Below are 17,891 nucleotides of genomic sequence, written 5' to 3'. Positions count from 1 at the left end.
CTAGAAAACAGTCACGAGAATTCAGCGTGGGACGTGTCTGAGCATGCGTCTCTGTCAACGGACGACCGTCTTTGGACCGTTGCCTATAAATAGTCCATGGGTTCAAAAATATCAACATGCACTCTTGAACTTTGGTCAGTCTCGGTGGGTTTGGGGACTATCTTTGCAATGGCACTAAGCTTTTCTTCGTGTTCATGTATCTCTCCACCTGTTTGCTATCTTACTATTTGTTGATTCACCCAGATGTCTTGTCATTGCTTTCTGTCTGTTTTGCTCTCTGTCCGTTGGTTTCTGAACATCCGTTACCTATTATTATTATTTAAAAATCGTTGCGTCTACCTCCACCTTCAGCCAAATAATCGTAATGTGTACTACTCGAGTAGTACATATACTAAAATCGTAATGTGAGCTGACCTCTTGCCAGCTTGACCATTGTACCATGTGACAGCTCAATAGACAGCTGTTATATTGTGAGGGCTCTCCAGCCCGATGTCTGCACGCTATCCTGTTAAACACATCATCACTACGGGAACTACATATGTACTGATGTGGACAGCGACATCTGCACCCACTCCCCTGATACCCACAATCCCACGGGAGACGCCAAAGCTTTGTAGCACCCCAGTGAACCTCCTGATGATGTTATGATCATCTAGGGGCAGCCCGGTGACAAACACACTCACTTTTTACTACAGGATGTTCCTGGATTTAATAAATAATAAATGACAGGTCAACAACTGAAATGAATAGAAAAATTAATAGAAGCACATTATGAAGCAAACCCTGCAGGAGAATTTGTGGGTACGATTTGCGCCTTTTCGCTGTTGGCAGAATTTCTTCATGGTGTCGGTGCAGGAGGTTTAGCACCTGCCATTTTTTTCAGCAAGGTACTGAATGCCTGGATTTATTCTTTGACCCAGATTTCTAATTCCTTTGTACCATCTCTCTCTATTTATGTCTTTTTGTGTATGTATCGTTGTTGAGTGGTCTGACTAAAATACTACTCAAAAATATTTCAAGCACCTTTATCCATTCTGTCTCTCTGCATTGTTTGCAAACCTCTCTTTACAACTAATGGTTTGTTTTCTGTATAACGCACTGAAATTAGAGATCACTCATACTGTAAATTTCAGTTTTATTGCTATACCAGTGATTACTGAAAATAAAAACAATTATCCTCTTTAACTCTTATTTTTCTCTATCTCTCACTGTGAATGTGTGTGTGTGTGTGTGCGCGCGCGCTCATTGTCAGGTCTCACAATATTACCATTGTTCAAGATTAAGCTTTTCCGACTTCCACGCATGAAGATGACACACTGGAGGAGCTCTAAGATCAAATGGAAAGAGTCAGGCACTGACATGGACATCGACTTTAACTTTGTCTTAAAAAGTCTGAAGTTGAAGCTGAAGGCGAAACATCTTTCAGCCAACCCCCGACCTTTTTTGGCTTGAAAAAAAATGTAAATCCCAGATCTTCAAACTGGAGACAAATTCATCGGCCTGAACACGGTAGCCTGTGATGTAGGCACCCTCTCTGAAAACATCAAAGAGTTTGAACAGTTGGAGAGCTTTTATGGAGGAAAATAAAAACAGCCCTAGGTCACAAACTACATCCTAGATGGCTGGGACCAAAGGAGGAGTTTGAAGACATAAGAAAAGCGGCCCTGAAGCAGCTTTCGAGTACAAAGAAGTGAACTGCGACATTAGGAAGGGGATGAAGAAAGCTAGGAAACAGCATCGAGGACTTAAGCCAGACCGCAGAAAAAGTAATTGAAGGAGACGATAACAAAAACGCTTAGCAGCTACTGAACACCTCATTAAGACAGGTTCACACAGGACTTAGTAATCAAGACAGCAAAGGAGATGGCGGCTGAAAACATCCCATCAGAAAAGCAACAGCAATGGCTAGGTTGGACAGGTTTGCTAGAAAATTCTGAAAAGTCCCTCGTAGTTTCCATTCTACTGTATGACTGTAAGACACAGACTCTGTGGAGTGGAGAATACAGACATTTGAAAACAATGCTACAGGAAGCTGTCCTGAATCACTTCCATGAAACACATGACACGACACTCTAAGGCAGTTCTTCAAAAACCTTGATGAGGCGTTACAGCTGAGGTTGGCAGAGGATGAACTGGATTGCAAACATGAAGCTGACTAGTTTATCCATGCAAGATCTTCTCACCACACTTAAGAAAAGATTGACTAGCGGGCCTCTTGAGCCTCACCATCTATCAAGGTAATGTTCCAGCGGACCAGCATGAATGTTTGTCAAAGGATGAATGAATGAAAGAATATTTACTTGCTACAGTTAGAATCGCTTTAATTTATTTCAATTATCAACAATATTAATAAAATCCACCCGAGATGTTTACAGTTGTTGTCTGACCGTTGTTGCATTAATGGACAAAGACCAAAGTCAACTACAGGCGATAGCCACACCCACTGTTTACGGCACATTTGTGATTGTTTTTGACTTCCTCGGTGCCTCGAGCCCAAGGGTGATAGGAACAGATAAACTAATGACCGGTTGCATATCCTTCCACGTCAATGAGCACAACAGCACGCACGCGCTCTCAGGACCCACGATGACTTCTTCGGCTCAGTAAGCACGGCTGCTCTTCTTCTTTCAGATCCTCCACATCAAGATTGAAATGACTCCGCGCCAAATTTTAATCAACCGAGAGAGAGAAGGGGAGAGCAGTAGGCGAGGACACCATCAAACGGTCTCCACAGCCATCTCCTTCACAAAATAAGACTGCCGACAAAGGAACCATTACGAAGCACAAAGAGCTATACGAATGCAGGTCTCTCCCACTTAATTTACAGCAATAGAACCTTCACGCCTACTCGCCATCGACACAATGCTTCACCCGTTGCCAGCCATTCAGCCAGTCTTTGTAGCAATGAAGAAGTTGCTGAGGGCTAGAGGTGGCAGATATGGAACTGGGCAGCACCATTACTTAGCAGAGCCTTTGTAGGGGGTTGACAACGCCGACCTGAGGAAAATAACCTGCACGTCCCATACTTCAATGCAGTCTTATTTCTTCTCGTAAACAACTTCATTGAAACAAAAGAGGGTTGATTTTCTTTCTGTTTATTTTTATGTATATTTTATCCGAGGACTTTTATACTTTGCGAAGTTGTGGCATCCAAAATCATTGCTTTTCTTTGCCTCGTAATCTCTAACCATGGCATGCTTCGTTCGATTACTCCATCATCAGAAGAATTCTATATTTTGTATTTTTGAAAACTCTCATTTCTCAGCTCTTAGTACTCTTAAAAGCGATTTATTTGTTTTACTAAAAGAAAACATTCACACAACACTGCAGTTAATAATATTTTTTAATATTTATATTCTTACTGTGTCCTGTAAACATCTTTAGCTTCACTTAAAAAGCTTACAGAACAAAAAGTACTATTACCCACAGCCTGATAAATTTAATTATCTGTTCTTGAAGGCATTTTTTCTTCTGCTTGGAGGAACCAATTTTACTGAATGCATACATAATTTTGTAATGTACTCACCTGAAAAAAATCATTGCTTCTGTGCCTCAGATCTTTTCTTTTTTATTAAAAAAGGACAGAAGCATAAAAGGAGGCAGACAAAGAAGAGAAACATAGTGACCCAGACAAACAAAAAAGCCTCCAAGACAAAGAGGCTACGACACAGGCTGAAGCGGATACTAGATAGACGGGCAAAAATTAGCCAAGACCGAGATGACTTCCTTTACATTTCCCTTCAGACCGCAGCAGCAACCAGTCATCGATGCTGTCGTTATAAATCTTTGATGGAGGAAGATGAACTAAAATAGCTAAATTATATTTCTCGATTTCTAACGTTCTGGTTTTTGTATTTCTGTCTTTAATTTGAAAAGGTTATTTGAACATTCTATTTATGTGAACATTCATATTAAAACATCGCATTCAGCAATGCCAAGTGAATGCAAAAGTACTTGGATGGACAAGTGCAATGCTTCAGAAAAGTCATAAGAATAGACATTAACTAATAGTTACTATTGTTTGTACTGTTATATTCAATCCATTATTGTCATATCTTGGTTGGTTAATGCATAATACAGTGCCTGTGTGGTTAATACATAAATAAGAAAGAAGAAAAAGAATCAAACACATAGGCTGAAATCGAGGGAAGAAATAAAACGAAGAACAAATAATTTTGAAAGACGCCAAGAATTCTACCATACATGCACTTTGTTCCCTCAAAGACAGGGTGAGGCAGCGAGAACAGGACATATAAGAAGTGAGGAACTGAGAAAACAAGAGGAAGAAAAAAAAAAACAGTAAATTGTAGTTGTGAAATAAGCAGTAAAAAGCAGAAAGATTATACTGCAGGAGAAAAGAAGAAGCAGCAGACTGCAGAAAAATTACAGGAGAAAGGACAAGAAGAATATTGCAAGCGGATTACAATGCAGGAGATAGGACAAGATTACAAACGGATTGCAAGAGAAATAAGAAGCAGTAGACTGCAAAATGATCACATTGGAGGACAAAGATGAAGGAGAAGGATAGACAGCAGCAGGGACTCACCAGGATGCCGTAGCTGGACTCCTCGTACACCACGGAGACGTACTTCCACCCGAGGCGGATGACGAGCTCCACCATGGCCTCCGCCTGGTACACGTCCGAGGGGATGGTCCGCAGGAAGTAGGGGAAGCGCTCTCTGTTGCTCAGGTCCGGGCTTGTGGAGAAAAAGCTGATCTGCGGAGAACAAGAACAGGTGGTGACAATGGAGTCCTTCACCAACCTCAATACCCTGCCTTTCTTGCAGCATGCCAAGAACATTTGAATTTTACTTTGCTTTGTTTTGTCTGTTTTAGCAATTTCGTTGTTGTAGTTTCGGTGCAGTTTAGGACAAGAAATAGAAATAGGAGAAGACAAACATCTTGATGGCAGACGACATAGGTTGTAATAACACTAGTAATTAATATAACTAAAAGTATTGTTATATATCTTTACGAACAATTTCTCTGTGGCAAAAATGGCATTGACTAGCAAAGATAATGGACTTATTCATACGGAAGCGGACGTTTAATACGGATGGGCGTGTGTTTGTGTGTGTGTCTGTTTTTGTATTTTTCTTTTCCAGCGAGACAGTGAGAGACAGAGATCGATAAGGACATGATGAGGTAGGTTAGACAGGTCGATGAACGGGTGGGAGGCTCGGCAGACGAAAAGAAATCGAGATTTTCTCTCACTCCTTTGCTGTGTATTACATTATATCTCCGCTTAACCGTTCTTAAACTTATTTGATTAATAAATTCTGACATTTTAATAGAGCTGACAGAATCGGTTGCGTCTCCTGCATTCCCTTATTTAGACAAAAGAAAAAGGTATAGGAGAAGCATGTTCTCACAAACATACTAGATAAAACGGTTTCTTGCTTTCATAAGAATCAAGTTATATATCTGGTGTCTGTAACTTAAACTTAGAAGGCAAGTCATAGCAAGGTAGGAACTTTAAGTGTTGCGTTTTGGGCTAAACCAGCTCAGTATCCGTCCGTCCGTCCGTCCGTCCGTCCGTCCGTCCGTCCGTCTGTATGTCTGTCTGTCTGTCTGTTTTTCACAGAGTTCATAATCTAATTTTCCAAAAGCATCATCATTCTAGTGGATTGCTCCACCCTCTAGTCCCACAAACTGTGTTTGAGCAGGAGGTCGATATCTGAAGACGGGAAGACAGCAAGATGTAAGAATAGATGGAAGAAGCGCTGATTTTTTAAGTTTAAGACGAAGTAGTGTTACATGAACTTCCACTTCCACATCAGTGCCAAGGGCTGACAAGTTAAATTTATGAGCTATTTTGATTAGTCTGAAGCTAGCTGTAGGTGTCAAGAGGTCGGGAATATTTATCCAGGTTACATTTTTGCATTTCTGTTTATGGGAACCTCATACTCCCCACACACGCGCGCCCGCACACACACTAACACACACACTAACACACACACTAACACACACACATACTAACACACACACTAACACACACACTAACACACACACTAACACACACACACACACACACACACACACACACACACACACACACACACACACACACACACACACACACACACACACACACACTTTTAAATCATTTTATTCAATGGAAGCAGGCTGGTTTGTGTTCGACTGTAGTGTGAAGACATTATCAAAGCACAGCGTCCTTGGGGAACATGTGAAGACTTAATCTAGTATTGAAACAATCCACTAATACATACTGACTTGTTACTTAATACAGGTTAACAACAAGAAAGACAGCAGTATAAACATATAACTGTGTCAAAGTTTCACCTCCATGCGAATACAACTAAAAGAATGCATCTTTCGGGTAAAATCGTCTCAAAAGAACCTGTAAACTGGACAGTGACTTTAATTACAAATCAAACATGAACATTTCTGTACAGGTGGGATATCTTTCTTCTTTGAAGGTAATGGGCGGATTTGTCATCTCTTAGAAATAGTATAAGAGCCAGACATTCCCCACAATCCTCCCTGAACATCAAGGAAAGCGGAACGTGCAACACGCTGCCAGCCAATGTATACACGTCGCCAAGACAACAACTCAAAAGTCAATAAAAGAAGCAAACAAAATTTTAATCATAATTTTTAGTCTGACACGCATTCTAGCATCTATGTCCGTGGTCTGTCTCTTGTGGCTTAAGGCCATTCATTCTTAAATGAACACTTAGTCAAGTCTTAGTCTTAGTCAAATGTTCATCAGTATGTATCTAGTTCAGAAAGGTGTCTGGAATAAAATATCAAAGCAGTTGACATGATCCACAGTAATGGACATAAGGAGGTCTACAAGGACTGGATCGCTGGCTTTGTCGCATGATCAGACAATATTTCCGACAGGTAAAATCCACATCCGTTCTCGCTTTGACACGTGCAGTGGCTGACTTGCCAAATGCTCAACAAATTCGCATAGAAAAACACGCAAACTCCATTCTAATAAAATTGTTTTCGCCTCAAAAATGTGTTACATTGCGCATGCACACAGCATAAACAGCTGTGCCGGTACCTCGAGCTGAGACCTCCACATACTTGAGATATCTCAAGATGGAGAGAGAGAGAAGGAAGAAAGAGCTTGAGAGTGAGTGATGCTTAGTTTAACTCTAGATTGCTGTATGAAACCACCATGCTCTATAATATTTTTACAACATTTATATTCATTCTCTTTTATTTGTGAAAAAAAAAACCACTTTAGACCTGACAGTTCCAAACTGAAAGAAACCACATTTCAAAATCTATTAGATTTTTCGAAAGAGCACGTGAAAAGGCAAGACAAAAATAAACTTTTCAAAATACAATTTTAATAACTCCTTTCCCAAAAAAACACACAGATTTTTTTGTGTTCGCACTGAGGCTTTCCAGATGTCAGTCAGAGAATGATTTTTTGTCTGGAAGTATTTAATTGAAAGAAGAAAATAAATTCAGTCATTCGTCGCGCGAATGGAAGCTGCACGAGGAGACAATAAAAAAAATTACGATGTTGCCGCCAAAAATAAATTGCAGCACAGCTGACAAGTTTGTTTTCTTCTTTCAAACAAAACCAAATGTCGTCTTGATTACTTTCTCGCATTCTTCTCCCCCAGCGCAACCCATCGACTTTAAGAATGAGTGAAATTCTCAAACCCCCGAGTGATTATCTCCTTCTGCGCATGCGTTTGCCGCTGCTGAGACTGATGGAGATGCGAAGCGTAAGGTCACCGGGGTCACGGCTTCTCGGGGATGGCTTCGCTCTGGCAAAGTAGCAAAGATTCGATTCTAGAGGTGATCTTGCTGTCTACTCCTTTTCCCTTCTAGCCACATTTTAAGGAGAGAACCGATGTAATTAATAAATGTCACTTTAGGTTTTTGTGGAATTGAGAGTGAGGGATTCTGTACAAAAGTCGCTGCATTTAACTGCATTTTCCACTCGTGTGGTCCCACTCGATCTGTGACAGCTAGTGATATCTACCATCATTCTCCATAACATTTTTTTGTGATAAAAATTAAGTTAAACATTTTACTTCAAAGCCTTTTCAATAGACATAGACATAATTAAAACGTCTCTGACTTTCTGCAAAGTCTTTGTTGCTTCTTTTTGATTTTCTTTTATTCGTTCCTTATGGAATTTTCTTAGATGACTGTTTAGTAGATCGGTAAGAAAATAATTGTCACCAAGTTAGTGAGAATCTTGTTTCACTTTTTGTTCTAAAGTACATCCATGTGAATCTTCGACCAGATGTTTACAAGAAAAAATATCTGGCAAAACAGTACAGAACATGAAAATAAAACAGCAGGACAGAAACCCATTTTGTAAACTTTCACTGTGGTTTAGACTGGTTTCGGTGAGTAAAACCATGAAAATGACCCAGAGACCTACTTACACGTAGACATCTGTTCATTATTTACTCAGAGTGCGCATGCGTACTATACTCAGACAACCATTCAAGTCCAGACATCCGCTCTACTTACACCCCTACTGATATATGGTACTTAATTAGGGACATCATTAACCCTCCTCGTGGACAGCCCAGACACTGATCTTGGCATGCTGTACATCCCGCCCTCCATTGCCAGGCAGTGTGGTGTAGAGAGGCAGACAGGATGTAAATGTAGATGAAAAACATTTTTCGTGTAAAAACTCTTACAGTAAATATCTCTGCGTTTACATGGAGGCGACACCGCTCTGTTGATCGGGACATGCAATTGCATTACTAGCAGAAACACATAGCAACAGCCTTGATGGTGGAATAAATCATGCATGTTGCGCCGTTTTCTAACTTTTCTTGAGTATCTATATCCTACATGGCGAACGATCCGACAATTATTCTATGCCAACAGCTGATTACATGCTCAGGAAAGTAAACATGATTTCTAAAACCGAAGTCGCCGCCATGGCGTCGGTGAGTTAGGGGGATAACTCAGTATATGATGTGCCAAGGGAGAGAAACAAGCAGTAGAGATTCATCTGTATCCCTGGGATCGGTTTAGCTCTGCTGAATACTTGTCCTAGCAAGTCTTCTGAATCCAATTGCTGTGGACCGTACACAAGGAATCTCTACATTATCATCCAATGTTCTAAGTCTGTGACAGTCTCAGTACACCTAGAACTTCTAGTCCAGAACTTTCCCTGATGTAATCTTCTCAGTGTATCACTAAGGCTCCTGGACCTCATCACTACAGCTTCTGGGTGCCATCAGTATGTCCTGTGGACTAAAAAGAAGCTTGTTTATTTATGAGGTCACTATGACCTGTTCACCGACAAAATATGTCAAAGGGCACGGCTATGTTTGTGTAAGACCAGACATCGGGCTCAAAAAGCCAGACATCGACATTTGTGTTATAGATGTCATGAAGCGAACTTATTTTTCTTGCAAGATTTTAGAGAGAAGCTTATAAAGTCCAAACACCATTCTCACATTTCCAGTTTCAATGCAATGAATTAAGTTCTCTGTCAGGTCTTATATTTTTTAACTTCTTTTTTCACATTCATTCGCCACTCTTTATTTGGAATGTTGAGAATGTCCATGAGTTTGCCGTTTGTCTCTTTCTTTTACAATGTTCTGTTTATGTAATATATGTAACATAGCAAACCAGACACACGAGCTCTAAAAAAAAAAAAAGGACAAATTAAGAAAGAAGAGAAAAGCCGATACTGATTAAAATTCATTGGCCGTTCATGAGTAATGCTCAATGAAACAGAGTCTCATTTCCCAAAGTCTCTAACGCGCGATTTATGTGTTTTGCTGAAGAAAATTCTTGCTCCAAGGTTTTGTCTTCCACACTCTCTCAGAAAACACACGTGAACACACTTGCACGCGTGCACCGACACACACGTCTTCACAGACGCACGCACTCGGAGAAATAAAGATTAGGTCTTGCATCAATGAATTTGATGAATGAGTTAAGGCAGCTTTTTTAAGATCGTTATAATCGAAAGATAATTTGCATGCTTCAGTAGTCCATTTTAGAATCCCATAATTAAATCCCATTTCAGGACACTAACAGACCAGTTAGTCGTCCCATCATGTGACGCTCTGAACGCCGATGGTTAATGCACTGAGGTTTACAGAATGCTTTAGGACAGCATGCCAACATTTTTTGTTGTAGTTGCAGAGGAGGACTTGGGATGGCTAGAGCGAATGCTATTTTCATTCGTTTTAAACTATTTTGACAAAACAAAATCTAGTTAAAGAAATGCACTCAAAATGTTCCTAAGATGGCGATAAGCTGTGGGTAAGATGCCGTATCCCTAAATTTGATGAGATAAATAGCATTCTCTTAAAGGTTTAGAGAAGTAAACGTTGCGTGACTCAGCTTCAAAGAGATGAGATTGTGTTTGCTTACTGTTAGCCTCGCCCTGCCCTCTCTAAAGGAAACAGAAAAAATCCTAAGTAAAGCGCGTTGCCTCCCCTATTCTCAGGGCCTCGTTGTTTCCACGATTTATGACTGGCTCTGCTTGATGACCCTGGCACGCTGCACTGCCTGGACACCGTCCCGACGATGCCACTTGGTAATTGTCTTTATCGCGAACGTCACGCCGCGCGGCGATTTCACGCCGCCATCTGTGCACAACGTAATCAAAGGAGGCGGCGGAGCGGAAGATATGGCGGCAATCGCGGAGCGTGGATGATGCGCGCATTGCAAATGTCCGGCCAGCTTCCCTGGGCGGCGACTGCGGCCACGTGCATCACGTGCATGGTGGACGCGACACGAACTCTGACGTGTTCAGTCCTGCGGCAGGTCCATGCCACTCTCCATCTCGGGAGTTGTCTTTGGTCTGTGTGCGCTTGCACGTGACTGGGATGCACCCCAAGCTCTGCGTGTGTCACGACCAGCTTGTGGATCTCGTCACGCCGCCCAGCGGACTAGAAGCAGAACCTGGGAGACTCGTGGACCGTTGACCACTGTTCACACGAGCATGACAAATGATGTTTGATGCAAGGTTGTTCAGGCATGAATTTATACAAAAATAAAACAACAAACTATTAATTTTTTATTTATTTTAGTATTTATTTGCTTATAGTTATTTCATTGTGTATTTTTTATTTTGTGTTTACTTTGATTTTATTTTGCGTTTATTTTGATTTTGCTATTTACATTTTTTAATTTTGTGTTATCCTTTTCTTTTTTTTTTTTTTTTTTTTTTTTTTTTTGCTTTGGTGTGTATTTTTTAAGGGTATTTAATTCTTTTTATATTCCTTTTTATGTTTATTTCCTGATTTTTTATATTTTTGTTCTTTGAAATGAATAAAGACGTTTTGAATTATGAAAGATATTAGAGTCCAAAAGCAAGGGTTGTATCCTCTTCCCACGAAGCTTTCTCCACAAGTGTGCACTTTCATACGCAGCCTACCTGACCAATACACAAAAAAATCTAGAAAAAGTGCCTCTTCTGACAAACCCGGAGAGCACACCCTCCCACACATGCAAGAACGTGTCCTCAATGTGTCACTCGCAGTTTACCAGTCTTGTGGAAATGTCAGACCTGATGTGTCCAAGAAAGTGGTTTAGTCTGACTTACTAACCTCTATCCTTAACTTTAGATGAAAGCCTGCAACCCTACACCTCGATTACTTTCCTGCTGTCTTGAAGAAAGAAAATAAAAAGGAAAAAAATTCTTGAAGGATTTTTAGGTTAATCTTTGACATTTGCCCCAGTCTACAGCAAATTAAAATTTCTTTGTATCTGGTGTCTGCTTTGTCTCTGAGGACCTTCTGTCTGGCTTAAAGACTACTGTCCATGAAGCTGTTGCTGCAGTTCATCCTATAGCTGTTTTTTTTACGAATTGTACATATCTCAGATATTCAGGTACGGTTTTTAAATGCCAAAGCTTCTAAATCAACTTCATGGCATCTTGAACCACAGACATAATGAGAAAGCATGCAAATTTTTTAACTGTCTAAATGTTATATTCTTACAGATGTCTTGGACAAAAGTATTGGGTCTACGTAAGTCTGTTATAATGAAGCAAACATTGAAAATATTACTCCATACCCTAAATAAAAACAAAAGCAAACAGCATTTCTCCTTAGAATGTTTCCATACAAATCTTTCGTACACTATTGGTCCGGAATTCATTCCATCGTTCAGTTCAAGTTTCTCTCTCTTATTCCTTAGTTTACTGAAGATTTAAACCAGCCAATCTGTAGTTGCCCCACTACACAAAACCATGAAAATCCCTTCTTCAATTCTAAGCTCTACAATTTTTTTCTAAACTGTCGTAGCTTAGCAGAAATCGTTTCTGTCTACCAAAGTTATGTTTGTTTCGTAGGAGGTGTCATGGGATATCAAAAACTGGTCCAGATAAAGCTTTCGTTACAGAAATGCATTTTTATCTCATTTACAGTGAAAACTGGGTATCTTAAGTTGACAGTGTAAAATTACACATTTAGTTTGGCCAATTTTTTTTCCTTACAATTTTCGCTACGAGCACCGTTCTCATCCTTCGCAAACTTGTGGGACTCTTCCGGCGGCGCAAGGAATTTCACCATTTCACTGAGGTGGCGAGGCAAAAACGACGAAATTACGTCGTAAAAATGAATCCTAAAATATAATCTGGATTATGGATCGAATCTGGCCACACGGAACATAAAACAGGAAGACAGTCAAGCATACCGTGCGGAGAGGGGGCCTCAATAAACTCCGGTGGACCCTTCTTTCTGGTCTAAAAAAAGTACGATAACCCTCGCCACAAAATCAGGAAAGGGACGCAATTTGGGGATGCCCTGGTCCTGAACCGAAGCATTAGGAGGAGAACTGGGTAATCACGAGAGAGTTCCTGGAAATAGAGATTGCGAGGGGAGAGAGAGATAGAAAGAGAGAGAAGAAAATGTTATTCTAGTGAAGCCTTCAAAGCGAATTTCTTTAACTTGAGTAGATTGTGGCAAAATTCTCTTTGGGGACTGTCAACAGGTAAACGATACTCTCCCAGTTCATAAAAGGCTCTGGAAGTCTGTTATCTGCTATTTTTAATAAAGCTTTAAAATAAAAATGACTGTTCCTATTCAAGGTTATAAAGGATGTTTAGAACATTCAACATCCAGGCGGCTTATAGAACACAAAGAAAACGGGATTGCCGCTGTATGTGACTTGGATTCAGATGATTAGTTTATAATTTTTTTCATATGTCCTTCGGTCTGTTGTGTGACATGGTGGTCCTCTATAGACCTCTCTGTTGCTCTCTGGCTCGTCTGTCTTGATGGTGCATAGCAAGGTACCATGGAGACCAGAAACACATCAAGCATCTTTTTAAAGAGCAGTTTATGCTCAGTGAACATGGACGGCTTCCTACTTAACTTGGTTTGACAGGGACAGGTGGCAGTGTACATTGAGAATTTTACAAATAAGCTGTTTGTTTTCTTTTTTAAAGAAAAAGCAAAGAGAGAAGACATTCCGAGAAATGTTTCCCGAAATTTTTATGTAACCTTCATCTATATATATATGCACTTTATGTACAATTAAGGTTGAAGTTTGAGTCGCTGCTGAACAGATGACAATTTCAAAGAATGTGCCAGAAAATGAACGTTGTTAAGAGATCCACTTCCTGACACAGGATTTCCTCCTGCTCATTCTTCCAGCCTGCAGATCGCTCCTGTCTCCTATCAGACATGCTTAATAAGCTTGTACAGGAAGTCACGTGACTCGCGCTCGTGCCTACGTCCAGCAAGCTTGGCTGCAGCCACTATGTTGTCTGCGTCGCAAATTGCCTCAGTTTGCCAAATGGCTTTTTCCTGATAATTCCTTTGCAGGATACCAGCATTTATGACGAGCTGCTAAAAAGCGGCTTCCTATAGACTATCCAAACAGAAAACACACTTTCCATTTTTTTTAGCTACCTCCGAATAAATATTTAGAGCGGTACTGAGAAATATACAGGAACGACCATGTTGTGCCACTAATTGTTTTTGTATCCTCTGTGCAACCAAAGGGAATAATAATAATAATAATAATAATAATAATAATAATAATAATAATAATAATAATAAATAATAATAATAATAATAATAATAATTCCCACAAAATTTGTTAATATAAGAATTGCAGTGCAGTAAGACATCCCATATAAGTTGAAAATTCATAGTGAATTAAATTAAGGGCAGTCGGTCAGACATAGAACAAACATGGAAACATCTTGAGTAAGGGGGAAATATCTACGAAGGGGGTCGGCAGCGCTACTTTCTCTCCAAGTTTAAAAGAAATTTCTGTCGCTCTGCTGTCACAAGACCCGGGGACTCAGTGCTCAGCCCCTGCAGACACCGCCACCGGCTCCCTGTTGTGCCAAGTCGGCGATGGACGTTGGACCAGCGAAGATTGGATTATAATAGACACTGCACTTCCGTCCATTTCAGCCAAACGACCTCCGCATTTCCTTGAAATGATTTTTCAGGCCGAGCGAAACACTGGCACGCAGGGCGGTCTGCAAATGAGGTGGCCGGCGCTTCTGGGAGACAGTTCGCGAATCCGCAATGAGTGAAAACGAGATCAAATTGTGTTTGCAATAAGCCGCACAGTCGTGCCTCGCTAGGCAATTTGCTGCAGAAATACCCGGCCACAGGCTGACTGGGATGCTCACCACCAGCCTGCACCACCGTGCACACCTCACCTTCACCTATTGCCGCCAAAAGAAAGGTTCTTTGCCAAATGCATTTCCCGAAGTATATTACGGAGAGCGATGAAAAACGAAGACATGGTTTATTGAATTCTGGATTCTGTAAAATGTTCTAAGATGTAGACAAAATTCGTGAAACTAAAACTAATGTTCCTACCGCTATCCAAGATTTCTATGTGTTTGTGTGTGTGTCAAGTGTGTGTGAAATTGTTTGCTTGTTGTACCTGTGTATTTTGGGCAAATTAAAATTCTTGTGTATGGGCGTTTAAATATTTCCAATCTTTGTGATATATTGAAGGTCTTACATTTGGAGCACACTTTCCACCATCTAAGGCCTACTGATGTAAGAAAGTGATAAATTGTTTAAATTTAAAATTGTTTGCAAACTAGAGGATAACAATAAAACAAAGTATTGGCCTAGTTGCAAAATGTAAAACAAAAGTATTTTTATATCTTTTCTTCCTCAAAATCTTTGCCCAATGGGAAACGTCCTCCGGGGACAAATAAATCAGATAACAAACAAAAAGTCCCAAGTTTGCGAAACCCGATCTGACAGCGTGAAAAGAGATTTTAAAAATTCGGGGATCAACAAAAGAAAGAAAGGTCTTCAATATCCATTTTAGAAAGCACCACAGCAGGCACGATAGCAACAGGATGCACCAGAACACATTACATTATTACATACTGCACCATTACATACTGCCCACTTGCAGTACATGGGTAGGGGAGCCAGACACTAGCACGACACCAGCCTCCTCGTACAAAGGGGTGATTGGAACCTTCATCTGTTGTACACCCATATCCGACACGATGATCTCTATTGGGAAACTCATCCAGGCCACACAATGTCTACGTCTGTGCTCCGACTTTTTTCTCACGAATACAAGGAAGCGGATAAATTTTACAACAGCTAAAAGAGGTTATCAAGTCAGTACCGAAAAAAATGAAGACATTGTTGCACTAGAGCACCTGGGGTGGTCCAGATGCTTGCAGGCAATTATACAGGGTACAAAGTACAGTAGGTCAACTCTGCAACACCAACGACACCATCGACTCATCTCAGTCAAAACCCTACATCCCCAAAATAAATCGAGGACGGTAATTTGAGACTTATCAGACGAGAATTTTTCTTGCTGCTTAGAAGCCTCAAATTCAACATCAATGAGGTCGTACCAAGGCAGTAAGGATGACTTTATCCTGCTAAAGCTGAGGGAGGTCAAGGGGCAAATTGAATATCCCACGAATGTGACCGCGCAAGACTCAAATTTTAAACTAGAATCTTTCTGGCTAAATTTGGAAGCAATGTCGCCGCTCGCGTGGTGGACCCCCCGCTGAAAACATCAAAGGTATGCTACTTTCAGCAGCCCAGGAAATGTTATGGAAATAAAGGAAGACGAAACAAGCCTAGGTCAAGAACGACTACCTAGATCTCTGTGAATAAAGGAGGGTTTTGAATAAGGACGGAAAAAAGAACCTGAAAAAAGCTTTCAAATACAAAGACATGAATCGTGCCATCAGGAAAAGGGTAAAGGCAGCTCAGGAAAACTGGATCGCGAGCCAATTCCGGACTATAGGGTAGGAAATGGCACGTTGTGGCAGAAAAAGGCTTGCCATGTACTAAAGAACCTCACAAACACAGGCCAATAAAAGACTTTATCCAAGACAGCCTTCTCAGAGAAAGCTCTGCTGTATTTGACCAACAGGCTGAATATTGCAAAGATCTGGACAACTTTCAGCTGTAGACAGAAACTCATACTGCTGGATACCCAAATGTGGGCTTTCTTTCACACCACTGTAGACATCTGTCAAAGGTACAGATTATCACACGCACTGTTTGGCGTCTTTTGGAAAACATCATGTGAAAACCCTGTACGACCATCGCGCTTCCATATCCACGGGTGGCAGACCGTTGTGCAACCTTCGTTTGCAGACGGCATCGATCTGAGAGCAGCCACCATCACCGGACTGCAAGATCTTACCAGCAGACTGACAGTTCGAACGCATATTGATTGGAGACCAACACTAATAAAAGCAAAGTCAGGGTCACCGGCGGGGTCAAGACAGATATCTACATGAACGGAGCTTGGAAACGACGGCAGCACTACGACAGATACCCGCATCAGGAATAATCTCTACAAGTTCTTCATAGTACCGATCCCGCTGTAGACTGTTTGCCGATATGTAGAGGAGAATCCAGGCATTCTACAATGGTGCTTGATGATACTGCTGTGGATCTCGTAAAGAAACAAAGAAACATAAAACCAATGCTAAAAGGACACTAGGATTCCTCACTTGCAACTGTCAAATGGTGTCAGCTTGTCTGGTTCGGCCACGACATTGTCGACGACTGTCTTCCACGGTACCTTGGTGTGAGGCCGACACCCCTGTAGCCAGAGGAAGAAATGACTTTTAGACCTAAGGGAGAGAACTGCAGGTCGTACTGACCATCGCCAAAGTGACTGGCCTTGTCATCTGCTGCACCCTATCCATGTGATACCCCTACACACACACACCAAGGAGCACTACTATTATGAATGAAGGAACTACACCACAACGTAAACACTATTTCACACGTGTTATACGGCACGTGAATGTTTAATGGACACTGTAGATACCTTCTCTCTTTTTCAATTTCTTTCTGTTATTCTACAAGGAACGAGAACCACGTCTGACACCTTGTCGTGTCCTTTCCTGGCTGGTCAGCAGACTGGGAAGAGCACCGCAGGCACTGAGTGCACCATCAGAGAAGTCGACGAACTCAGAGCGAGATGTAGGAATCTCATCCAAGCTGGACCTGTCACAGCTTTTCTTATCTCACAAGACACCTGTTCATCTGCTGTACCCGAACTCCTGTTAAAGGTCCAAGAAAATGTCAGAAAGTCAACTTCTACTTTGTCTATACAGCATTTGCCATCTGCCATCTGTCATCAGACGCCATCACCCTTCAGACACAAGCTTTTTTCCCTTGAGGTTTGACATGGCTTTCGCTGATTTTTCATTTTGGTTTTTAAAACTTTTAGTCACCAAAGTTAGAATGCTTGCTCAGACGTTTTTTTAAACTACTTGTACAACTTGAAATGAAGGAAACGCAGCATAAGATATGTCAATAACAGCCTGACATTCTGGATGCGACATAAAAACACATCTCACACATCATGGCGTGTTGTGCCTGAGAGGCTGAGAACCCGATTAAGGTGTTTACCGTTAACCGCTATTTCTTATCTTAACTCAGGTAATGAAAACGTGTGAGCATCCAATTTATCTTCAGCACAGACAGGAG

The 17,891-nt window shown here is 41.0% G+C and overlaps 1 protein-coding gene across 1 annotated transcript in view; it reads right to left on the bottom strand.

Moving 5' to 3' along the window:
* Positions 1–17,891, bottom strand: part of LOC112557033 (metabotropic glutamate receptor 2-like) — a 125,549-nt gene that overhangs the window by 39,194 nt on the left and 68,464 nt on the right. The window contains exon 4 of the mRNA XM_025226599.1: positions 4,547–4,717. Within this exon, the coding sequence (XP_025082384.1) occupies positions 4,547–4,717 (171 nt within the window). The remainder of the gene's footprint in view (positions 1–4,546; positions 4,718–17,891) is intronic.

This window comes from Pomacea canaliculata, linkage group LG2 (genome assembly GCF_003073045.1).
Source record: "Pomacea canaliculata isolate SZHN2017 linkage group LG2, ASM307304v1, whole genome shotgun sequence".
NCBI lineage: Eukaryota > Metazoa > Mollusca > Gastropoda > Architaenioglossa > Ampullariidae > Pomacea > Pomacea canaliculata.
The sequence above is the reverse complement of the archived record's forward strand: the minus strand, read 5'-3'. Positions and strand labels throughout refer to the sequence as shown.